At 34.2% G+C, this 27,873-nt stretch overlaps 1 protein-coding gene across 1 annotated transcript in view; it reads right to left on the reverse strand.

Moving 5' to 3' along the window:
- The window catches only part of LOC126953399 (protein eyes shut homolog), a 230,126-nt gene extending 203,535 nt beyond the window's left edge, over nt 1–26,591 (reverse strand). The window contains exon 1 of the mRNA XM_050788853.1: nt 26,371–26,591. Coding sequence (XP_050644810.1) covers nt 26,371–26,590 — 220 coding nt within the window. The 5' untranslated portion in view covers nt 26,591. The remainder of the gene's footprint in view (nt 1–26,370) is intronic.
- Between the last annotated feature and the right edge of the window lie 1,282 nt (nt 26,592–27,873).

Genomic DNA, 27,873 nt, shown 5'->3' on the forward strand with positions numbered 1-27,873 from the left:
AATACCTGACTCATAGTAGGCTCTCCATAAATTATTACTGAGTTGATAAGCAAATTTATGTGTGAATGAACAAGTACTTTGGGGGAGAACAGAAAAAATAAAAATTATATTCAGTTCTTTAATCAACAAATTCTATATTTAGGCCATAGTGTCAATAATTACAACTATTGTTTCTTTCTTAAAATACATTAGTATCCAATAGAAATTTTATGCCTTCCAGGGGTCTTATCTTTCTATATTAAGAATTAAATCACATTTGACTATATATGAAAATAAAGTATTTGAGGCTAAAAATACCTGGTATTAAATATTTAAGTATATTAAATAAACTACAGCATGTAATTTAAAGGGGTTAATATGGAGGATAATTTATTTATCTCTTCTGGAAACACATGTATTGATCTGTCAGTTATTCTTTCCAAGACTTTCATGTTGACATTTCAGGTTGTTGCTTCAAAGCAATGTTCTTCAAATATTTGATTTTATTTTAAAAACAAAAGCACTCACAATCACTTTGAAAGAAGATCTGGCAGTTTCTCTTAAAGTTAAACGTAAACCTACCCTATGCAATTTCACTGTTGGGAATCTACACAAGAAAAATGAAAATACATGTTCCCCAAAAGACTTTTCCAGAAATGTCATAGCATCTTTTTTTCAGTGTAGCAAAATTACAGGATACTGGAAGTAGCCAAGGTGTCCATCATTAGGAAGGGGAAATATACAATGAAATACTACTCAGAAATACAAAGTAATGAATTACTGGTACACTAAAAAAATGGATGAATCTCAAAAACACGCTGCAAGACTTGCATAGTAGTATATACACACTATATAGTAGTTTCATTTATATGAAGCTCAAGAACAAGTTAAACTAACATAGAAAAAAATAGCAAATAGTGGATGCTTCTGGAAGTTCTGGGGAAGGGATTCATTATGAACAAGCACAAGAAAAGTTTCTGGAATCATGTTTTAATATCTGATAGGGATTTGTATTTAAATAGGTACATGCATTTGTTAAAATTCATCTAATGGTACATCAAAGAATTGAATATTTCATTCTTGTAAATTTTATCTCAAAAGAAAGAAAAGATTTGCAAGCAAATATTGAGCTCCATAATATGCATGCTACAGTGTTTAGAAGTGTAGTGGACTGAAACTTATAGCTTTGAAATGTATCAAAAAATGCACTGATGGATTGATAGAGGGATGGGTAGATTTGTAATGAAATATTTCTGGTAAATTGTTAATGATAGAATTTAAGTGGTGGTAATACAGTTATAAGGATTGTTTCAGCTCTTCTGTAGTTTGAAATTGTCATAATAAAGTGTAGAGAAAAAAATTGAAAGTCCTTTTCATAGATCATGTTTCCATTTTCTAATTAACATTCACAGAGGGATTGCTTAAAATCATTTAAAAATATTGTATTTCCATAGAAACCAAAAAGATTTGCATAATTCTATTTCTTTACAAACTTTTAATCAGTTTAGTTTGTCTATTTGTTAAGATTGGTCATATTTGTACTATTCCTTTGTGTTTTCCAGTTTTTAAATTATAATTGGGCGATGCACTTTGATCTTTATCATCATGGTTAATTTTGTACATGAACACGACATTACAATTTCTTGGTATAGTTGATTCATTAGCCTGATGATAATGACCTGATGGATTTCAATTTGAGCATTTTCTTGAGGCCACTGAAGGCAATTTATGTAGAAGCAGAATGAAATACTAAATTTGCAGCTAGTTGAAGTTTTATGTTTTAAAATTTCACTAACCAGAACACATAATAATCTAGATTTGTAGATTAATTATTCTTTTTATATAATAAGAGTAATTATGTGCAGACCTACAGTTTTGTTCAGGATATTTTCTGAAGTAATTTAGGGTTGACCCAATCTCTAAATAAACCAGGTACCAGGATATCCTGCTATTTCTTCGGATGATTTACAGGCACTCCTTGATATTGAAATGTTGAAGATCACCATGTCTAAATCCCATGCTATCATGAACATTTTATGGTATTTGAGAAAGACTTTCAAAGGGAATAGGCATGTGTATATATACACACACACATATATATACACACACACATATACACATATATAACATATACATATATACATATATATATAATATATACATATATACACATATTTTATATATATATATAGAGAGAGAGAGAGAAAGAGAGAGAGAGAGAGAGAAATTCACTGTTAATTAACACAAACCTGCAAGTGGCCTTGCCAGTTGCTTACTCAAAGTATACTCTATTTTTTAGAGAAAGTACCTCATTAGTAGGCATTTTACTTGTTATTTGTTCAGAAATTTTTGTGAATGTACCAGGTTTTTTAATTTGAAGGAGTAATTGGTATATGCATTTTCCCCTGCCCTAAATAATCTACTTGGTAAGACTCGCTTTTAAAAAGGAACACACATGAAAAATATTTGATTAAGAATTTATCGTCTTGAAAGAAACTAAAAATTATAAAAATAAGTTTATTTTATATTTACTGTGTAGATTTTATAAATTAGAACCGTATACTAGTTATTGGTATAAATCTTCTTAAAATTAGTCAAATAGCACAATATAGCAGTATTTACACCACATTTGACTCTTCACGTTTTGTTCCAGAGACATTTTTGTGAAAAAATATTAGAGGACTTCACTGGTTTTCCCAAGGGTCTCTCTTATTATTCTGTTATTCAGATAACTTTTTGAAACACCCTTTCTCTCATAAAACTTATTTTTGATTCTCTAATTTCAACTAATTTTTATGTGGTTTAAAGTTGCTAGATTATCGGTCAGTGGCTTTTAATGTAATAATTGACTTTATGAAATCCTGTGACTTTTGTCATATTTGCAACTTCAGAATTGATTTGCTTGTCATGAATTTTATGATATGTGAAAATCATAGAGAAATATTACAACATCCAAAGATGGGGCCTGGAATCATCATGATAGCCATATGTTAAGCAAGGATGAATGAGAGGGTCATTGTGTTACTGATGCATATTTCACACCATGACAAACTTAACTGTCTTATACCATATTGATTGTGGGAACTCAGTTTATAGAGCACTTGAACAATGAAGACTTAGAAGAAAGATTTTTTGATATGTATTTGCTATAGTTTGAATGTTTCCTCCAAAACACATGTTGAATTTTTTTTTTAACTTAAGTTCAGATGTACATGTGCATGTTTGTTACAAACGTAAACTTCTGTCATGGGGGTTTGTTGTACAGATTATTTCATCATCCAGGTATTAAGCTTAATACCCATTAGATATTTTTCCTGATCCTCTCCTTCCTCCCACCCTCCACCCCGCAATAGGCCCCAGTGCATGTTGTTTCCCTCTATGAGTCCATGTACCCTCATCATTTAGCTCCCAATTATGAGTGATGACATGCAGTATTTGATTTTCTGTGTCTGTGTTAGTGATCATGTTGACATTTAATTGCCAATGTATGGTACTGGGAGGTGGGGCCTTTAAGAGGGTATTACCCCTCATGAATAGATTAATGCTATTATCCTGGGAGTAGGTTAATTATTACAGGAGTGAGCTCCTGATAATTAACCCACTTCCAGGTTCTGTCCCCATTTTATCTCTGTCTTGTGGGCTGCCCTTCCACCACAGGATAATGCAACACAAAGGCCCTCTACAGACATAGTCCCTCAGTCTTGGTCTTCCAGGGCTCCAGAACAATGAGCCCAATAAATCCCTTTTCTTTATAAATTACCCAGTCTGCAGTATTCTGTTATAGCAGCAGAAAACAGACTAAGACAGTAGTGCTATCAAATGTAATGAACTTCACTGAGGGTAGCTGATTATCATAGGGAAAGTTTACACACTCGCTAATGAATTACCTCAGTCCGAATTATCTGAAGCAGACTGCATGAAGTTTGGGGGAGTGAAAGATGTGAGAAGGTAAGGGAGAAAATGGGCTTTTTTAAAAAAATGGGGAGAATTCATCAAGGTTTTCTTCATACGTCAGGTTTATACCAACTTTTTTTTTTTTTTTTTTTTTTTGTGGGGGTCTCTCACCCAGGCTGGAGTGCATTAGTGCGACCTCAGATCACTGCAACCTCCGTCTCCCAAGTTCAAGTGGTTCTCCTGCCTCAGCCTCCAAGTAGCTGGGATTACAGGTGTGTGCCACCACACCCGGCTAACTTTTGTATTTTTCAGTAGAGACGGGGTTTCACCATGTTGGCCAGGCTGGTCTCGAACTCCTGACCTCATGTGATCTGCTCCCCTTGACCTCCCAAATTTCTGGGATGACAGGCGTGAGCCACCGCTCTGGATTAAGTTTATGCCAACTTTCAGATATTGTTTATACAGCTGATGCAAGCATGTGCAGATCTCAAAATTTTTCTGTCATTCTTCTGATCTAAATATATGTGAGCAGCAGAGCACTATGGGGTAAAGACCCATTATTAAAATAATTTATTCTCAGCTAGCTTATCTTGCGATTTGAAGGATGGCAATTTCACTGCAGCGTTATCGTTCATGTGTTCCACACAATCATCTCTGTGAGAATTCTCTGTCATTCCTGTGTGTGGGGATTACATAACCAGTATTTATAGTAGGAAACTTTTCTGTCTGATTTCCTCCAATATTGGTTATAATATTATGCAGCCTTTTCAAGTCATTTATGTATTTTTGGATTATCCTAAAGCCATTTGTAGAATATTAAATATGTATTTTATTACATTGTTACACAGCTAAAAGAGCACATTATGCTTTAGAGACAGTCAATATTAGTACATGAAATCAAACTGTCTTTAGTATCTCTTCTCTTACTCATTAAAATATCAGACTTTTCTGGCTATTCTCTGGGAGGGTTAGCCCCAGAAAAGAAACAAAATACGATGTATTACAGTGAATGCACATGGCTATTCAAATAACGATTTGGAACCTGGATTACTTGAGGTAAATTTTAAGGCCAACATTACAAAAAAGGATAAAATGTAAATATTTTAGAAATCCAAAATTAATGATTATGGTGTGTGATAATATTTTGGGTTACAAGGATATTTATGCTTAGTTTCTCTTAATGAGCTATTTTAATAAAGTTTTGAATGTAAGTATATTGTTAATTTAATTAAGATATTATATTTGTGACCCTAATTATAAGGAAAAAAGCAAGGACAGTAGAAGTAACTGCAAATACTAAATCAAAACTGGAGAAAGATTCTGTTTCTGTGTGCATATTCCACCGTAATTTGCCATGTTAAACCTTCAACAAATGTTTTCGAATAAGTAAAAACATGACTAAATTGATTAATAGACACTAATGTTCTCTTGCAAGGAAATGACTAGGCCTCTTCAGAGTTTAATTTTTTCTATGTTATTTCTTCTTTATTGTACTATATATATTTTGCATTGACATTTTCAGCATTAAGGGAATATTTTTACTATCTAAAAATAATAAGCTAGTAAACTAAGCAAATACCAAGGAAATGAAATTCTGCTTAACAACTGCCGCATCAGTTTTCACTTTAAAAGCCACTCCATAAGGTGATATTTCTTAAATTCTTAAAATTATAAATCAGAGTGTTAGATACAGTGGTTGAGTAAACCTATCATTCTCTAATACATATTTTTCCTAGTAATAATTATGCTATATGAATAGCACAAGGTTAGTATTTCAAAGAGAGCATAATTCATATGATACCATGCTGGTCATTTCTTGAGACTCTCTTTCGCTCTTTTCACTCTTATTATTAATTCCTCATCTGATGGATCCTGAGAACTGATTAAGCTGAAATATTCTGTCATTGTTGCATCTAACTATGGACTCAGTTTCTCATATCTTAACTGAATATACAGTTCTCAATTCTTTAGATAATGTATATTCATATATCTGCATCATGGCCATGCAATCTTAAATATCATTTATGCTTTCCCTCCATTTGATTATCTTCCACCAGGCTTTCTATTCTATTCTCGATTATATTCTTTCTGTAATAACTTTTCAAGATCTCGCTCCTACAAGGCTATTTTTTAAAATAAAATCTTTGTCCTTATTAGTCCCTTCCCTCTGCTTTTAGAACAGCTCTCTTTATTAAATTTGAAAATCTTTACTAGTTTCTCTTTCTGCCTTTAGCTGCTGCCCTTGTTCTTCTTCTGCTTAACCACTGTCTCAGCTTATTTTCAAATTACCTTCTGAAAGTCCGGTTGTGGCTCTGTTTTTTAATGGAAAAATCCAGTATCATTTCTATACTTTTATTTTTCTTGATCTTTGTATTTGACGCAATGACGTGTCATGAGCCATGAACCTCTCTCTTTCTTTGACTTCCTTGATGCTATTTTACTCTAGTTTATTGCCTGCCTGTTTAATAACTCCTTAATATTATCTTTATTCATCCTTTTCCTCATATAACTCTAAATTTTGGTGTTCCCTATGTGTAGGTTACAACTTATTTTCTATGTATTCTAAACTTTAAGAATTTGATTAACACTGCTCTGATTTCTTTCTTCCTTTTTGAATATGCTAATTTATTTTTAAAAGACAGCTTGATATCACTATGACAAATGGATACATTAGCATTTTCCAAAAATGAATGGTAACTGTATTAGTTTGTTAGGGGCTGCCATAACAAATTCTGTTACATAGACTAAGCAGCTTAAAAATAGTTATTTTCTCACAGTTTTGGAGGCTAGAAGTCCAAGATTAAGGTGTTGGCAGACCTGGTTCTTTCTGAAGCCTCTCTCCTTGCCTTCCAGATAGCTGCCTTCTTGCTGTGTCCTCTCCTGGTCTCTCTGTGAGCCTGCATATGTGGTATCTCCTTTTGTGTTCAAATTCTCCTTTGACTCCTGTCAAATTGGATTGATGTCCATACTACTAGCATCATTTTGACTTCGTCACCTCTTTAAGGCTTTATCTACAAATATATTCACATTCTAAACTACTGGGATTGAGTATTTCTACACATAGATTGTGAGAGGAAACAATTCAAACCAAAACAGGAACTTTAAACATAATGGCAGTGATTAAATTCAAGATTGATACTGCATCTTCTTAGTGGCATCAGTTTGACTAGATTAAGAAATACCTAGAGAGCGGATAAAGTGTTATTTCTGGGTGTGTCTCTGAAGGTGTTTACAGAGGAGACTGGTGTGTGAATCAGTTGACTGGGTGGGGAAAATCTACCCTCAGTGTGGGTAGGCACCATCCAATTGGCTGAGGGCCTGCGTATAACAAAAAAGCAGAAGAAGGGTGAATTCTCTCTCCCTACTGGAGCTGATACACCCTTCTTCACCAGCTCTTGTACATCAACTTCAAGGCTCTCTAGCCTTTGGACTCTGAGCCTTGTACCAGTGGCCTTCCAGGTCCTCAGGCCTTCAACCAATGACTGAGAGTTAGTTATACCATCAACTTCCCTGGTTTTGAGGCTTTTGGACTTGGATTTGGACTGAGTCCTGTGTCTTTGGGTCGTGAACGGCCTGTCATGAAACTTCTCAGCCTCCATAACTGCATGAACCCATTCCTCTAATAAATCCCCTCTGATCTATCTATCCATCTATCTTCTATTGGTCATGTCTTTCTGGAGAACCCTGACTAATGACATTACCCCAAGGTTCTAAATCTGAGATCTGCATTCATTTTTAATTGGCAAATGTAGACATTTTAAAGATACAACAACAAATGGAGACTTTAGGGTAATTTGAAGGATCAAAAGACAGTTGATAGAAAAATAACTTCCTCATTGGGTCTCAGCAAACTATTGCAAGGACAAAAAACCAAACACCACATGTTCTCACTCATAGGTGGGAATTGAACAATGAGAACACTTGGACACAGGAAGGGGAACATCACACACCAGGGCCTGTCATGGGGTTGGGGGAGGGGGGAGGGGGGAGGGGGGAGGGATAGCATTAGGAGATATATCTAATGTAAATGACAAGTTAATGGGTGCGGCACACCAACATGGCACATGTATACATATGTAACCTGTATATTGTGCTCATGTACCCTAGAACTTAAAGTATAATAAAAAATAAAATGTCAATAATATTGGTTCAAGCAGTGCTTAAAATCATTTCCCATACCACTGATGGGTAAAATTAAATTTGCTCTCAGATTTTGATGTGTCAGTCACTCAATCTCATGGAGTCCGTTTTCACCCTTATGTGGATGATATCTACCCTCTCTTCCTTGGCTGAAATTTTCCTAAATTAATCTAATTCATATATATACACTCATATATTAATCTAATTTAATTCATTTATATGCATATATATGAATTAGATTAATTTAGCAAAATTTAATTCATATACATAATTCATATATATGAATTAAAATAGATTAACATTTACAGTATATGTTTATATATAAAATGTATCGATATATGTTTATAGCCTTTTGTAATTTATAATATTTATAATATAAAACAGACATGATATTGTTTAACCTTCATCAAAAAGAATATAGGTTGGCCAGGTATAGTGGCTCACACCTGTAATCCCAGCACTTTCAGAGGCAGAGACGAGCAGATCACTTGAGGTCAGGAGTTTGAGACCAGCTTGGCCAACGTGGTAAAACCCCGTCTCTACTAAAAATGCAAAAATTAGCTGGGTGTGGTGGCACATTCCTGTAATCCTAACTACTCAGGAGGCTGAGGCAGGAGAATCACTTGAACCCGGGAGGCAGAGGTTGCCGGGAGCTAAGGTCGCTCCACTGCACTCCAGTCTGGGTGACAGAGTGAGTCTCAAATAATAATAATTCATAATTTTAAAAATATAGCTTAAGAGAAGTAATATATTGATTTCAATTGTCACTGTGTAATTTCTAATAATCTCATCTAGAGAGAAAATCTGGAAGTATATAATTACAAAAGTAGGACTACTCAAATAATTACCGATTAGGCCAGATTTTTAAAAAGTCATGAATAAAAGATAGATGACAAGATATATAATTAACATAAATACAAATAAATTAATACAAAGAAAACAATAAGTCCTAAAAGGCAAAACATCTGACAAAATGCTAATTTTATAATGGGAGGAATTTAATTAAATCTGATTATATATAATACATATATTAAAAATGCACTTGTATATTGGTACATATATACACACACATACACTCATATATATATAATTTGGCTTCTGCACCAAATCTAGCTCACAACCTGCTTGTATACAATTTGTGAGCTGAATGATTTTAACACCTTTATGATTTAAAAGTCGAAAAACAGATGCTGGCGATGTTGTAGAGAAAAAGGAACACTTATACACTGTTGGTGGGAGTGTAAATTAGTTCAAACATTGTGGAAGACAGTGTGACTATTCCTCGAAGACCTAAAGACAGAAACACCATTCACTCCAGCAATCCATTACTGGGTATATACCCTAAAGAATATAAATCATTCTATTATAAAGACACACGCATGTGTATGTTCATTGCAACACTATTCACAATAGCAAAGACATGGAATCAACCTAAATGCCCATGAGTGATGGACTGAATAAAGAAAAGTTGGTACATAGACATCATGGAATACTATGCAACCATAAAAAAGAATGAGATCATGTCCTTTGCAGGAACATGGGTGGAGCTGGAGGTCATTATCTCTAGCAAACTAACACAGGAACAGAAACCCAAATACTGCATGTTCTCCCTTATAAGTGGGGATACATAGAGAGGAACAACACACACTGGGTTCTATTGGAGGGTGCAGAGTGGGAGGAAGGAGAAGATCAGGAAAAATAACTAATGGGTATTAGGCTTAATACCTGTACAACAAACCCTCATGACACAAGTTTACCTATGTATCAAACCTGCATATGTACCCCTGAACTGAAAAGTTAAAAAAAAATTTCAACATGAGTTTTAGAGGGGACATTCAAACCATAGCAAATATATATCGAAAAATCTTTCTAAATCTTTATTGTTCAAGTGCTCTATAATCTGAATCATCATGAGCTCAACTGAAAAAGTCTCTGCTTTAGTGATAGATGAAAATGCATTTACTAGCAAAGCCTCTGAGAAGCCCCAGAAAATGTATAGTATTTCAAAACACAATTAATAGTTTGAGGTGGAACAGATCAGAATAGAAAATGCATCAAAATGATATGTATAAGACTGTATAAGCATTATATTTGTCAATATAAAAACTTTTACATTTATTAAATGTGATGAAAACCTCTGTACATATAAAATAAATAAAGTTGCGTGAGGGCCACAATTCCATTAAAGTTTCTGGCTTCAAATTAAATATAGATAACACTCTAATCCAGACACTTATTAAGCATTAATGTGAGATGTTAATGCCTTAAAATATATTAACAATGAAACATTAGAGGGCATTTTAAAAGACAGCATTTCAAATGCTCTAAATGTAAATTAACCTGATATATGTGGGTTACATCTTTTTTATAATACAAATGGGTTTAAAATGAAGGAAACATTGCTTTACAATAGGGAACAATTCTATACACATACGCTTTGGGCTTTCAAACATATGTTCAAACATCTGAACAATGGTATGGTTGATTTCACAAACTCTAATTGTGTCCAGAGTCATACATTCATCATTTTTAGCAATTCTCAGTGTTGGCTATTTTCAAGTGATTACACAGTAATCTTTTTGGATAGTCATACATAATGCCTTTTTATTACCTCTACAAAAAGTGAATTATAAATCAACTTAATGTGAAAATGTGTACAGATCTTAAATTTCAACCTAGAAAGGGAACTGAAATGCAATATGAACTCCTTGTATAAGAAGAAAAATTCACCTTGGCTTTTTCTTTCTTTTTCCTTTTGTTTTATTCTTCTCATTTTCTGAAATGTTAACTGTACAAGTTCTTTCCAGAACTCAGCTTTGGCACTACACATGCTAATTTGAATATGAGAACTAATCTTAAGTGGCTCTTTTGCATTTTCTGCCAAGATATGACAGATGTGCTGTACTTTGGAATCCACAACAGATACGACTTTTAGATTCTTCCTTAAACCAGGTGCTAAAAATGTGTGAAAAAGCAAAAGACATTGTTACCGAAAAGTTTAAGCCATAGACCATTTCATTAATGGTTTTGTGGATTAAAGTGCATCTTGTTATAGTCATTTTCCATCTTTCTTTTATAGCAGTAGAAATAAATATATGCAGTTATTCATGACAATGCACATTCCACAGGATATACTTCCATATATCCCAGAGTATATGCACACTAAATACAAGTTAATGTCTACACAGAATAAAGATGTATTTAAGTAAATATAATAAAATACCATAGGAAGTCATAATCACAGAAATATAAAAAGGTGTGACTAAATATTGTATATAATAAAGACCTTCTAAATGTAATTGTCAATGAGTATTGCAGTATGAGGTATATGTGGCTAGAAAATATTTATGGGGTTCATATTTATGTTAAGGAATTTATTATTTGATTAATGGAAGGGAATTAGCAACAAGGTTAACTAGTAAGTCCTTGTGCCATTTGACATGCATATAATATGGATATAATGTTCCATTTGATATGTATGTAATATAGATGTAAAATTATGCAAATGTGATTGAGGTAATAAGTAAAATTTGTCAAAGGAATTCCAGAAAATTTTCAAAACTGGTTTTAAATTTCCGCTGTAGTTAAAATGATTGCATATCATTTCATTGTCTTTATTCTGAATTCTATTACATAAACATCTAGAGATTAATCTTCAGTGGTTTATAATAACTAAAATTGAGATCAAAATTTGGTTGAGTTGCTTGAATGTTTTGAGAGTAATAAATATTTATGAATATATGAAATATGAAAATGAAGGATTGTTTCAATTTATTCAGGACAAGAAATTCTAGCAAAGTTTCAGAGATGTACCAAAAATGTTTTATATAGCTGTTGTTGTCATGTTTTAAACGCTATGATAATCATGAGGAAGCTTCCTGGGGAATTTTTAAAGCTTTTTCTTCAAGAATATTTGTAAATATCATAGTACAAATATTTTATACTTCATTTACAAAAGAAGGGAAGGGTAAATGTAAGTGTTATAAAGGGTTCTTCAATGACTTAAAGTTAGGAGAGTAGCCTGAATATTCAGGGCACAGACTGAAATGAATATAACATTTTTGAATATGTTCAAATTCAGAACTAGTTTGAGTGGAGGAAAAGTCGGGGATAGTGCCTCTAGTTTGCTATAAAGGGAAGTAATTTTTATAATTTTTCATTTTTTCCCTAAATATCAAGATACTTGCCAAATATACCCAAATAGCTAAATGACTACTTACTGATTTACAAAAAAAAAAAAAAAACCAGTTATTCTAAAATGTAATAAAAATGTTTAATTTTTTTATATATCCCAGGTGCTATGCTAGGTGCCAGGGAAAGAAAAAAATATAAAAGCAATGTGGTCACTTTCTTTAATATTTTGCCATCTAGGAGAGGCTAAGTTAATATACTGTGAAAAGAGAAGATGTTAAATAAAATAGAGAAGGACATAGGATACTATGGAAGAGTAGACGAAAACAAAAATGACCTCCCAGCAAAACTGATAATTGATTCAAGTCTCTAAGGAGAAAAATAACTAACCAGGTTAAGAAATACTGTTCCACATGAAAGGAACATTGGCAGGCATGGGACATGAGACAAGAAGACATAAAATGTTGGATACTTAAAATGCACTTAGTATAATTGGATTCTAGGTTTGGAAGGCAGGAGGTTGAAGGAAAACAAAGCTAGACACATTAGCAGGCATCGGATCACGAAGGACATATGTCAGGTAAATAAACGTATTTTGAAGAAGGATTAAGCACAGATCGTTTGGAAAAGAAGTCAATGATGGATCTAGATAAGTGAAACACCTAGGAGTCCAACAGATTACCCCAGGTAATCATGTGCAAGAAGAAATTATATTTTCAAACTCCAAGAGACAAACAAGAAGTGATAATATGGACTTTGGGGTATTCTCTACAATTCCAAACAGCATCTTTTATCCCAAAGTCCTTTGTTTCTCAGAAGTTGTTTTGATTGTGAATGATGTCAGAGAATGTGCCTAAGAGAAGCCCATGGTAGAATTCCCATTCTAATAAACACAAGGATACTCTACTGTTGAATTCAAGTGGTCATAGGGGGATATATTTGTATGGTGGATGCTGTGAATCTCTGCCTTCACAATCCTGCTGCCTCCCATTCCCCATATATGCTAATCTTGAGAGTGCTTCCTTTATACAATTCCTGCATAACAATCCCTGTCTTGGATTCTGCTTCTCAGAGAACACATTCTGCAAACAATGGGTAGCAAAGTAAGAGAAGAGCCTGACTGACAAGCTTTTCTGCCAAGGTATAAAGAGACATCCCTGCTGGTGAAGCATGCTTTCATAGGCTGTTCCTTAGTCCGAAGAAGTTCAGAGCAATGGCTGAACAGAACCTGAGAGATTTCATGTTAGAACTAGGCATCGATAAATTTTGAGCTAAAAGGGGGCCTCAAAGACAGAGAAACTGAAGGTCAAAAAAGTCAAGATTTCCCCAAAGTTATATAAATAAGAATTGGACTGAGACTGAATTCCCTATCTTCTCACTCCCAGTCTTTTTCAATAAACTTGTGCTTCTCAAATAGATGTGCCTCCAGGAATTTGCACCAGCAAAACTGATTTGCTTGTAGTCAGAGGAGAAACATAAAAATTAATGGAGAATGATTTTATTTACTGTTTATATCATATGTGTTGTAGAATATAAACACCATGTGGCTTTTAAGATTAAAAAGAGACTAAAGATCTTCAGAATTCAGCTATGTCTTCGGAACTGTTTTGGGTATAGTTGAATCTCCTCTGACACTAGGCATAAGTCAGTGTAAATATTTGAAAAGAACTGCAGAAAGATCCAGGAGTGGTGGCTCAAACCCGTAATCCCAGAACTTTGGGAGGCCAAGGCAGGCGGATCACCTGAGGTCAGGAGTTTGAGACCAGCCTGCTCAACATGGCGAAACCCCATCTCTACTAAAAATACAAAAATTAGCAGGGCATGGTGGTGCGTGCCTGTAATCCTAGCTACTTGGGAAGCTGAGACAGGAGAATCCCTTGAACCCAGGAGGCAGAGTTTGCAGTGAGCTGAGATCAGGCCCCTGCACTCCAGCCTGGGTGACAGAGCAAGACTCCATCCCCTCACCACCCCCCAAAAAAGGAATTGCAGAAAGAAATACAATTAATCCTCAAGAGTGGATTCATTTACATCTTGATTATAATGCATTCTATCTTTACGTTAATATAATAATATCTGTAAGAGGCCTTTTCCTATTTTCTCAAAATTCTTATTAAAGTTTCCAAACTGCAAACAATGGGTGATAAGTACCTCCCCTTCTAAAGGTGGGTATAAAACATATCTGGGTTGTACATGTTCATTGGCCTAGCTACCATCTCCCCAAATCTTATGAGAGAAAGCTAGAGTTTATCAAAGAGGATGATTCTTCAGAGGAATTTAAGAGTAGAAAGCACTGAGGCATATGCTACCCCCATCACAAACCAAGTGGGGAAACCCCCAAAAGCATCATTCAGAAATAGTCGATAGTGGGACACATGCTAGTAGAGCTGAAGCAGTTTGTAGGAGTCTCTCTTGCTATCTGTGTAGAGAGAGTTGTTGGGAGGACTAGACATGTGTTCTATGAGAACTGCAGAAATATCAGCACATAATGACTCTATCTAAGCTTCTGCATTAAGAGAGAAACACAGTCTAGCATGATCTCTAGTAGCATGAGGCCCTGTCCCTAGGATGACCCCAGTTCCCCTGCCCCTCCATTGAAATGCCTACCTGAGAAAGTTCAATACTGCCAGATGAATTTATTTGCTTCAGCCACGCCTGAAGATAGGCCTCTGACCTTCCTTTCTTGGAGGATTTACTAAAAAGCCTTACAATCGTAACTCCTTCTTGTGTCCGTTTGAGATTTATTGTATCTCTTACAACTCAGAAGTTTCTTTCTTAAAGACAGCCGACATTCCTTTGAAATGTAATCATCAAGAAGGACAGAACCTCTGTTCTATCCCATTTCTGTGGGACAATAGAATCTTAACTTGGGAGAATTGCCAGCTAGCAGACACAGCTGGCCTAATCACATTTACACTGACCAACCCTTAGTCATTTTTCACTTCTCTGGCTCTACTTGAGTCCCCACTTGTCCCCCTCACTTAAAAAGACTCAATCACACAAATCAGAATGGAGCTCAGCTCTTCCCCTACTGTCAGTAGTTACTGAATAAAATCTGTTTTCACTGCTTTAAAGAATGTCTAGCCTTGTTTGCCTTTGACATTCTACAATTAGGAAGCAGAAAATGGAAACTGGGACCTGCTTCTTGCTGGGAGAATCTTGAAAGCAGTTGGAGAGCTGGAGTAGCCTGCAAAGTTATTAAACAGAGTGAGAATTCACCCATGGGTTTATTTACACTTCTCTTAGTTGGCAGGACAGTGATGCCTGAGATTTTCTGGGATCCAACTGATGACGAGGAAAGTAGCAAGGCTCAAGTCATCTAGAAATAATCTTGTCTAATAGCATGTCAACCTTGTCGTGTGCACCAGCCAAAAAGAGCAGGCATGCACTTCCCCGAAAGCTGCTAAAGAGAGTTTGCAGGATATTAGCTGAGAGTGCACAACCTACAACAGGGAAAGGTGTCGTGGGGAATCACCAACAAACCATTGATGCAGCTGCAATGGCAGAATGCATTTGCTGCCCATGCGGAATTATAATGAGCAATATTATACTCATTATAATTTACTGAGGAATATGACTTTTGATGCCTTTCCTGATTTCTGCTATCCTGATCTGACCTTGAAGACTCTAGCTCTGAGGAGGAAGTGAATCAAAGGGAAAGGCAGAAGGGTGTGGACAGTTTCAAATTGAATATAGGAGGGACGTTTTAAATTGGAGTAGATTTTTCAATACCTACCAGTGACCTGAGAGCTATGGGATATTCCCAGGTTGTCACAAAATAAGAGAGTAAGAGAAATCTGATAGAAGATTTCTACAGTCAGTGTTAGAAGAAATGAAATTATTCTTGCGTACAATCTACCAAGTCAGGTTGTTTAATAACTGAATGCATTACTATCTCAATATAGATGACATTATTATTGTTTTTGTTAAGAATTTTTAATAGAAATATATAGTAGTTTAAGATAACAATTTTTGGCATTAAATAGACCTTGGTTTGAGTTCTTGCTTTGGTAATCACCACAAATTACTGAGTTCTGGTTTGTTGACCCCCAAAATTATTTTCTCTGTGCTCAGTTTTTTCACCAGTAGGATGGGAATTTGAATAGTTGTATTTTACGTATTTTGTGGTATATTCCCAGCCCACCATAATTCTTCCTTCTTAGGCAGCTGCTTTCTAATCTGCAGGTAGATCAATGAGCTGATTTTCAGCAGACTGGCTGGTATGGCATACTTTGGGCTACAGCCATTGGATGAGGGGTGGTTCTCTTAGACAAACTGGACAGCCAGTATCTCTTCCCCAGGTTCAATCTAAGAATGGTTCAGGCCTTCTTTGGGAGAAGGACTCTACAATGTTCATTCAAAATCTGTTGTCAATCAGGACATGGTAGTAAAAATGAAACATGACTTGAACAGAAAAATACTGAGAGTGCTTTTGTTCCTAGTTGTAGTTCTCTTCTGCAAACATCTTTGCATGCTCATTCTAGGGTTCTATGAGATTCCACCTTTATATTCATATAATAAGTTTGAATCTATCATTGTTTATTTTAACTTGGATTAGATAGGTAGACTAGTTCAAAAAGCTTGGATTCCAATCTCAGTTCCAGAATTTACTGGCTGAGTAAACCATGGACAAGACACTTAAACTCTCTGCCTCCATTTTTTCTCTTGTGTTGTGGGGATAGAATAATATTTACTTCAAAATCACACTGATTCATGAGGATTAAATTAGTCACTACAAGTTATTTATTATTGAGTTGGTTTCTATAACTTGGAGATAAAAAAGCCTCCAACTAATAAATTATTACTTGATTCACAGAATTGGTGTGTGGAATGAAAGAGAAAATGCATGAAAAGACTTTAGGACAGTGTGTATGTACCAAGCATACCATGGCAAGTATTAGTTGTTATTATCTGTTGCTTTCCTATTTCTTAGTTACTACATTTGTACTATGGTTTGAATGTGTGCCCCCAAAATGTGTTGGAAACTTACTTCTCAATGCAACAATGTTGGCCTGTTCAGTGTAATGAGAGGTGATTGGGTCCCGAGGACAAAGTAAATGGATTTACACCATTATCATAGGAGGGGGTTCATTATAAAAGGGGTAGTTGGGCTCCCTTTTTCTTTTTCTCTTTCACTGTCTTTCTGCCCTTTTGTCTACTATCATGGGATGATACAGCAAGTAGGCTCTCACCAGATGTGACCCCTCAATCTTGGACTTTCTAGTCTCCAGAACTCGGAACCATTAAATTTCTGTTTATTATAAATTACCTAGTCTGTGGTATTCTGTTATAGCAACAGAAAATGGACTAAGACAATCTGATATTACAGTAGTTTCTCATTATTTGCTATTTTGCTTTCCTCAGTGTCAGTTACTCCATGGGCAATTGCACACCTTTCTGAGTACTGTGATGAAATCTCATACCATCCCCATCCATCCCACCTGGGATGTGAAAAATTCCTTTGTCCATTTTATGTAAGAAACTTGATTGTTTATGGTATCTGAGAGGAGTCCTGGAGCCTATCTCCTGTAAATACAAAGGATGAGTGGATATAGGACTTGGTACTATTTGAGGTTTCAGGCATCTACTGCGGGACGGTCTTTGAATTCTATCCCCTGTGGAGTAGTGGTACCGCTGTAATCTTCAGAAACGTTGAGATTACACAAAGTTTCCATTTCCTACTTTTAAACCACAAGCATCCAAGAGAACTGCAGGCAAAAGGTGGCATATTTGTGTGATGATTATTTTTAATTTCCATATTGCTTCATATCTCTTCATATTTATTCAGATCCATATCTATGATCCTGGGACAGAGAATAGAGACATTCACAGAGAAACCTTACCAAAATAGATTAAAGCAATTGAAATTGATTTAATATTCCCAGGACAGTTAAATAATAAATTCTTCTGCTCAGATAGTCTTCAATTTCATTAATAAGATTGTATTTACAAGTAAGGGCATGATGTTGTATTTTACATATAAGTTCTTAAGTTTTTCCTACCAAAGACACGTTGCATGTTGACAAAAATGTCTGAAAGTGAATTTCCCAGAGACCACACATTTTGTTCTTAATTATCTCTGCTCGTTATAGCTTTTTGTTGTTGTTTTGCCATTGTGTAATAACATTTTAGGGCAGGTTCACATTAGCCCTTGTTTTTACTGTTGGTCTGTTTTCATATCATCCAAATTTATATTCTTCAATCCTTTTCCCTGATTTATTCCCGTTAACTGGAGAATAGTATTTTCTTACACATCCTTACTCTTTCATTGTAAATAGTGTAATACAAAAATATTAATGTAGTTCCTCTACCATTATTTAAAATTTTTAAATGTCAAATGACATTAAGATTCTCAACCCCCATTAATTTAGTTATCTGATAATGTGTTCTCCTACGGAAAAACATAGTGTTTTCTTTGAAAGACTGAATTGCAGTATCAGAAAAAATAGTCATATTTAGCATTTGGCCATAAAACTTCATTAAAATTCATTAGATGAGGGAAAATAGGCTCATTATAAATTTAAAATACATCAGTGAATGAAATTAGAGGCATTGATTTTTCTTCAATAATTGGTTTTAGTCTTATATTAAGTCTAAGAAAATTATCAGTACTTATGGTTTTCCTTTAAAAAAAAACTCATAAAAATCATTCTTATGTACTCATGTTCATGGTAGTATACTACTCTCTTTGGAACATTCTTTCCTCTGCTTTTCAAAATTCTGGTGACTTTCTAGTTTTTAAGTTTTGGCTTAAATGGCATTTCCTCATTGTAGATTTTTAAACAGGACTTTCTCCACTCCCAGTGCACCCCGTCCTGGAACTATTAAAAATTAAGTTGCATGATCACTGATACCAATTTTTTTTCTAATTCTTCCCACTATTTAAACATTGTCACTTAAAGTGATTTCATTGGCAGTATATAAGAAATTATAATGATATTTTCTGCTATTTTTGTTAGCAAATTTACTTTAGAAAAAAATGCTTTTAAACATGTCTGTAAATTAAAAGGACTATTAGTAAACTCATCAAATGTTAAATTTCTATACCTAGAGTAAAATATGTATCTATCCTCTAGAGATAATTTGGTACAATTGAGGTCATTAGTATCTTATCTGTTTATGCAATTGTTTATTTCAAGTATACGCAACTCAATATATTTTTTTGCAATTCAACTTGGGATATATACCTGAAAAACTTTGGGGGACACACGCTGTGGTACATTTTCTGTATGGACCTTGTATTCTAGTTCTACACTTGCCTTTAACTAGTAGTTTACTTAAGTTACTACACTTTTTTTGAACATTGTTTCTGCACCTCTAAAATATTTCAATAGTGAATGATTTTAGTAATTCTATAAAAACTTTAAACATGTATTTTAATTATATTTTATGTGTTAAATTATCTTTATGTGTGGGTATACATATGATGTATATAACAATTGTTTTAAAAACAAATAGGAATGCATGCAATGAAGTCACGGCTGTTAAGAAATTTAGCCCTGAATTAGAAATATAAGATAAATCATACTTCCCAGTGTGCATGTATACATGTACTTGCAAATGTTTAGCTAGTTGATCATTCTTGCTTTGACTGTAACCTTTTGTAGAATAGGCCTATATCATTTGCTTTATTATTCATATCATTTGTGCCATGGTCAAGTTTTACTGCATATAATTCAGTTTTTCTGTGAATCGGTGGGGCAGAAGATAGTGCCAAAAAGAAAGAATGGAACCTTTACTGTGGCTTGTTTTCTATAACCACATTTTATACCACATATTTTTATTCACAAAATAATATATGAAAGGACATAAGCCTTATCCATTCTGGTAAATTTTGGATTTAAAAAATCTATACTGTATTCTGCAAAAGAGAACACAAAGATCTATGCTTCCAAACTATTAGAAAGCATGAGGGTTAAGAGTCTTCATCCTATTTTTTGGCCTGTTGTAATTATTTCTCAATTTTTCTCCCCGTTTCATCTTCTTCCCCACCATAATCCTTTCTATATTCTACTCTCAGATCTATCATTCTGAAGTCCAATTCTGGTCATTATGTCTTTTGATTGATTGAAAACCATTCTAATGGTTTTATATTTTAATCTGTCATTTAGGGTTCTCTGCCATATGAGTCACACCTGAATTTCCAGCTTTATTTCTCAGTCAATCCCATATGTGCCCTGCTCCCAAACCAAACTAGACAGCTCGCTTCTCCTTCAAGTATTTGTTCATTCTGATTTATTTTAAGTATCATTTAAACTGATCCTTAAGTACCATTTCAGATACTGTTTTCTCCATAAAATATTTTTCTTGATTACTTAAATTGAAAGTAAGGAAGGGAAAAATCTTTGTTTATGGAAATATTTTGATGATGTATTTATGTTGTGTTTGCACAGATGAAAGGCAACAAAAAGTTTTGCTAAACTATTCTGCAAAATAAATGGACATAAAAGACAGAAATCCAGGGAGGAAAAAAAATGTCCACACATGCTATGAATGCCTTTTGTGAATTATTATATTTTTGTGTTGAAATAAAGAAGAGGCCTGGTTTGTGATATCTTGGTGGATTGTATGGTCTAGTTACTATTTCACAAGCCCAAGGAAAAATGGCCTCTCTTGTTCCTCTCCTCTTTCTCTTGCACGTGGGTTAGCATATGGTTGAGGTGTTGCCAATTAGACAATTTCAGTGTCTCCTGGGACTCTGAATCTTGAGCAAGTGGCTCAGAACATGGCACATGTCCTGTGCTGGGGGCGGATAGACCAGTCTGTTCCTAGAACAGCCTCATTATAACTATTGTTCCCTGGCTCTCCAGAACATTGAACATCTTTTGATACATTTTCTAAGCTGATTTCAGTTACTTTCCTCAATTTGATGAACACTAGATATCCACCCAATAGGTTCCCTTTTTTGTATAATCATGTAAGTCTCCTGAAAGATGACAGGGGTCCTGTAGTAGGCAGAATAATGGCCTCCCAAAGATGTCCAAAGCCCAATTCCTGGAAACTGTGCCTATCTTACTTTACATGACAAAGGGGAATTGGGGATGCAGACGGAATTAAGATTGCTAGCCAGCTGACTCTGAGATACAAAGATTATGCTGGATTATCTCACTGGGCCCTATATAATCACAAGCATCCTTAAGTGTAGAAAAGGGTGTTGTAAGAGTAGGTCTGAGAGATACAATATGAGAAAAATTAGACCTGCCATTGCTTTCTTTGAAAATAAATGAAGGGATCATGAGCCAAAAAATTCAGACATCTTCTAGAAGATGGAAAAGGCAAGGAAATGCATTCTCACTTAGATGCTCCAGTAAGGAACACAGCCCTGTCAAATCCTTGATTTAAGCTCACTGAGGATTGTGTCATAGTTATAAGCACCAGAATAGGGAGTAGGCTGTCTTTGTCTCCAGCTGAGCCCAGTGTTCCCTGCTGGAGAATGTAGTAGTTCATAGTGAAGAGAAGAGCAGGTTATAAACCTCCAGTGTACCTCTGACTTCAAAAATGAAATCCCCTGCCTTTGATAATGGGTAATCTCGTCTCCTTTTAGTCACTGTTGTTGACTTCAATTCCCATTTATTTTCAATTTAACATCTCAGTATTTCAGCCATTGTCATGTACTGATAAATATGCAGCATTGCTCTCTGATTTCATACAGATTTTCAGACATGGCATATTAACATTTGAAAAGGCAGACACCTATTTCTTGGTCCTTTTCTGATGATGTAGACCATCAGTTCTCTGGAAGATATAAATCACTGTTGTAAGAACCTTACTAATGCTCTGTTTCCCTGCCTTCTTGGTTGTGGAATGCCTGACACTCAGACATCTGATCTAAAGTTAACAAATAAATTAGGACTACTCTTGTACACTTTTAATATGTTCCAGTTATGGTAAAAGCAAAGATATCTAGGCAGTCTATTTTTTTAACAAGACAAAACACCTAGTAAACCCTCTCATTTTTATTTCTACTTTTGTAATTTACTCAGTACAGTTAACCTTTAACTATATATGTAATATATATAGATAGAATATCAAAACAAAATATTTCTTGCTGTTAATGTATGGCATTTAAATACTCCTTTATTATATTATTTATAAAACTGTTTTATAGAACACTAAAAAGTATGGGGCTGTTTAAAAATGTTAATCTTATAATTAATAGTCAGAGGCATACGCTTTTCCCCAACACAAGGCACTGATATTCTAAATCTGTCATTCTGAACTTTACAGTAGGAGACAGCCATCTGCCTGCATGCAGCCATATAAAACAAAGCAAGAATATATGCTCTTATGTTTCTCTTGGTGAGATGTGGGATCATTATGATGAAATAGGCAACAAGATTTAGCTAATATGAATTAAGATAGCATGTGTTGAAGAAAAAAAGAGCATATTAAATCAAACTAATTCTATAAGTCAATGTTATCAGTTGATTGAATATGGATGATTTGATAAAGTAGAGCAGCATATGATGTAATCCCAAGTAGATGGGAAATATGTGTGTGGGTGACCCATTCCATAGTCTCATAGCTCCAGAAATCCTTTCTCTGTGTTACTGGATCTAGTGCTTTTTAGTTAAGGCCTATACTTTAATTGACATCTCTATTTTGCTGTGAAACATGAAAGTTGTTAAAATATTATAACATTCTTTCACAGGTTAAGAATATTAACTAGAAGTAAAAAGGAGTGAGGCTTGGGAAGAAAAATCAATTTCCAACATATCTTTACATCTAGATGTCTACACAATTATATATTTTTTCAGTCATGTTCTTTCATCAGTTATGTCTAGATTTTTCTGAAATTCAAATACTTTAAAATCTGCTTTCTATATTTTAGTTTAAGTAAAATCATTATGAAAAGATATGACCACTCAGACACAATTTTTTGGGCTCACCTAATTTGTTTTTCAGTTTAATTTTATGGGGATTATGATATCTTCTGCATTAAAAACTTACTAGATCAACATTAACTTCTTTGGTTTGATGATTTTTGAAATTTCATTTTTTAAAGAAAACTCTCTTTGCTTCCTGAAGCAAAGATTTTTTTCTTTCATAAACAGATGACAGAGTGGAACAATTTAAAAATTTTATGTCATGCCATCACATTAAATTTGATTTTCCAACTAGTACAGTAATATAGCATGGTGGTTAAATGTGAAATCTGGAGTCAGCCAAGATTACTTCTAATCCCATTTCCGCCATGTACAAACTGTGTGACCTTGACAAAGTAATTTAACAACTCGAGGCTTTAGATCTCTCATTTGCAAATGGGGGTAATTTAGAGAGCCTACTTCAGCAGGGTTATTCTGAGGGTTAAGTGAAATAAGATGCATGAAGCACTCAGTGCAGTGTCTGGTAAATCAGGACTCTTCACAATAATATCATGTAAATTTCATTCCTGAAGCAGAAGTTCATATATTTTAGGTGTTCATTGTACTCAATAAGGGATTCATTTAAAAATTATTTTCATGGCATTCTATCTGTAAGTTCTGATTTATCTGTAAATTGTAAGCATTTAATACTGAGAACATTTCTAAGAAGTTATAAAAATGTAAATATAATAAATATAAATAGGGAAGATTTAGGGACTGTTTATCCAAAGCAAAGTTTTTACCAGGCAATTGAAATAATTTGAAAATGGCATATAATAATTACTGCAATTTACACTTAAATTTCATCATCTATAGCATGATTCAGGTTTCATCTGGCCAACCTGAGTCATACTATAAAAAATGACATCCTAGGACCAGATTCCAGAATTACAGATCTTAGGCAGTAGCAGTAGTCAACATGTATCAGTATGGATGCTAAGGCACACAATATCACAAATTACATTTAGAACAATAGGTTGAAAACACAATCCTGTCCTTGGCTTTCTTTATGACAGAAAGAGGCAAGATAATTAAAATGTAAAGAGTAAATGGTTAAAGATAAATATTCATTACTTTGGTACTTATAAATAAAATTTCAGTTCTGAATATGCACATCACATGGCACTCTATGTACTGTACTGAAACATTTTCCAAAAGAGGCAACAACAAAAAAATTTACAGATAATATTATGATAATCTAAAAATAGTCTTGTTACATTAATTTTCTTTAGTATATCACATGTCTCAGTATTAATGAATTAAAGTTACTCTTCAATTGCAATTTTGTAATTAGTAATAATTATTAATAAAAATATTAGTCATAGTGTCTATTATGTACTTTTAAAAAAGAAATACTCTATAGATTACTTAGTGTTTAGCAAAACATTATCTCATTTATTGGTTTTTAAAATATTATAAATTCAGCAAGAAAAATAGTTAAAAACTTAAGAAGTATAAAATGATTAATAATATGAAAACATAATTTCTACAGCAAAAGTAGGGTAGATTTTAAATTCTTTTCCTGGGGTCAATTTCCTATATTCTGCCACCAAAAACATCAAATACAATTAAACCTCAGTGAAGCCTTGCTTAACTCCAAAATACCTCCATTTGTTTTTTTTCTGGAGGACAATACAGGTTACTCTATGAAGTGTTAAAGATACTAGGTAAAGAGTTAAAGGAGAGAGAATTGATGATTCAGTGGGACAGAGAGAAACGATGGCTTAGAGGGTTATTGCTAGTGTAATGCGTGTGTCTGACCAGGAGATACACTAACATTAAAAAACTAAACTAGACCAGTCACAGTGGCTCACATCTGTAATCCCAGCACTTTAGGAGGCTGAGGCGGGTGGATCACCTAAGGTGTTAGGAGTTTGAGACCATCTTGGCCAACATGGTGAAATCCTGTCTCTACTAAAAATATAAAAGTTAGCCGGGTGTGGTTTCATATATCTGTAATCTCAGCTACTCTGGAGGCTGAGGCAGGAGAATCACTTGAACCCAAGAGGTGGAGGTTGCAGTGAGCCAAGGTCATGCCATTGCACTACAGCCTGGACAGCAGAGCAAGACTCCATCTTAAGATAGATTAATAAATAAGAGTATTTTTTTTAAGACTCCACCTAGCACAAAATAAAAAAGATAAAAAGCATCTCAGAGTTTTAAATAGTTAAATGTAGATGTAAAAGAGCTTTACAATCCAAATTATCTCCCTAGACCTCTCTACTCATATAATATCAATGGCCTTAAATTATAGCAGAAAGCAAACATCATGATATTTTGCAAACACATGAAATACTTTTCTAAAAATCAAGCCATAGCGATGTATCTTCAGAGCATTTTATGGATAAAATCAATTTTGAAGAACACTTCTATGGTGTCTTAAGATGAACATGAAAATAGACTGTGTTTCCATTTCTGTGCCTTTTCCTATATTTGCTTGCTTACTTGGCTAAATATTAAACATTCACAGTCACACAAAGTCATTGTGGAAGAAGGGTGGAATAACACACATACACCCATGCACACACACACACACACATCCACACACCTTGAATTAACATTAGGCGGTCCCACATTTTAGCGCTTAAATGGGGAGTTATTAAATACAGTCTTGGATAAGTAATAAATTATCTGCTATCTGAATCATAATCCAATAGTACTCCCCATCCCCTCCTCTCTAGTTTAGAACATGAGATTAGTTGCATAGATACAATGACACTTCAGCTATCAGTGCAAGGACAACTAGTCAGCTGCATCATGACTTAATGCCTTTGTAATCTGTCCAGGGTGTTTCTGGCTTTAGTTGTCTAGCATTTCCCTAATTAACTGAAAACATCTTAGGAGGCTATTAGATGTTAACAATAGGAGAATATTTTTTTTCATTCATTAACAGCTTCATTAATGTTAAAATCATATTCTTAAGCATCAAAAGTTAATGTACTATTCTTAAACACTAAATTCAAATATGCGGATTTGCATATGAAGTATATAAATGTGGCTATTTGGCAATTAAGCAATAAAAATAGTATTAATTAGAACCTAATTGTCTCTATGGAAACAAAGGAAAGATTCACCATAATTTTAGAAGTAACTACATAGGAAACACTATGTTTGTATTTTAACTTCTATTTTATATGGCAATTGGAAATATATGTCGTATGGCATTCCTAATGCAAAAAACATCTTAGGTTTGCTTCTACAATACTCAACTGAACGTATTCTATCAGAATTCATTTTTAAATAAAATTATACAAATGTTTCTTGTTTGTGCTAGTACCCATCACTAAGTTTACAATACATTTCAACTCCTTTCTCTGGAGAAGTTTTTAAAAATAAATACAAAAGGATAATGAAGATTGATTACCTTTTTCACAGAAGCGGCCAGTGAAATGTAGTGGACAGTCACATTGGAATGACACTATACCACTGGAGAGGAAGATGGGACGGCATGTGCCTCCATTGTGGCATACATCCTCCTGGCACACAGAGGGTGCTGCAACAGAGGGGCTGACAGAAGTCCACATGTTATCAACCCCTTGTGTCACATCAGAAGCATCAACAAAGGAGGCTGTTGGAGACAGCATCAATCCCTGGGATCTGTGATTTATAAACAGACCAGAAAACAAAATATAAGTAGAAGCACTAGGAACATAAATAGAAACAACAGAAAATTTGATTTAATATAAGAGAAAATAAAACCAATACTGATCCAAGGTTTAACTGAGGACAAATAAAATTATCATGGTTGTTTCACAATTATGAGATTTGTAAATGTTAAAAATTTCTGAGCCACATAATATGACCCTGTAGTAGTAAGAAATGTGGAAGAAATGACCTTCATAAACTTGTCAGTTATTTTATGGGAAAAACATAGTCCTCCTTTAGCTGTTTCAGATCTTATGAGCCTAAGATCAAGAATTAGGTCATGCGACATTTTCATGCTAAAATTGTTCGAACTTGAAGGATTTCTAAGTTAACTGCTAAAAATGTGCATTCATTAGTCTGATTTAGCATTAATTTCTGGGAGCTATCCAAGAGGTACCTTAGAAATACCCACAAATATTCCTTATTTTTTTTTTTTTTTTACAAATTTTAATACTATTTTAATTTTTTCTTTATAATAAATAATGAACAACAAAATTCTCTGAATTATGTGAAATTTCCTACTTTTACATTCAAAACCCCTTGACAATCGGATTCATCTCTGCTCTTCCAGTCTACTTTATCATGATTCCTAATGAGTACCTTAAATTCTCTCAGACCAAATAAGATTACTATTCCTTAAAGACTCTGAAATTTCCTGATTTTGGAAGTTTGTTTAATATACTTTTTATGCATCATTATTTCTCAATTCCTATCTAAATTTCACCTACAATGCTAAGCCCACGCCTCTATTATTGTTTTTCCCCGGCCCAACAAGATGAAACTGATGTTTCTCTCCTGTCTAAAATTCCACATCTCATTTGTACCATTGTTAGAACATTTACCACGTGCTTGTAGTATAGTTATTTTATGTGTAGCCTCTACTATTTAGGTTATATATATTCATTGTGTTTTCTTTCTCCCTCCACACGAAAGTTTCTCATTTTATCAGAAATCTTTATTCATAATACTTAAGAAAATTTGTGTGTTCAGCATACTCATGAGTTTGACATAGTGTTTGGGAAAGTTTTTAGAATTTCACTTAATATAATCATGAGATAATTATCTTTTTAATGTAAAAAACCTTTGTGCAATAAAAACCAACAATTAAACATAGGAAATTTTTATTTTATACCTTGTCATAATGATAAAACCTTAGCAAAAGAAGTCACTTCAAACATTCCCCAACTGATCTTAGAGACTCAAATAGCTATTTTTATATCTA

Source organism: Macaca thibetana, chromosome 4 (assembly GCF_024542745.1).
Source record: "Macaca thibetana thibetana isolate TM-01 chromosome 4, ASM2454274v1, whole genome shotgun sequence".
NCBI classification, from domain to species: Eukaryota; Metazoa; Chordata; class Mammalia; order Primates; family Cercopithecidae; genus Macaca; species Macaca thibetana.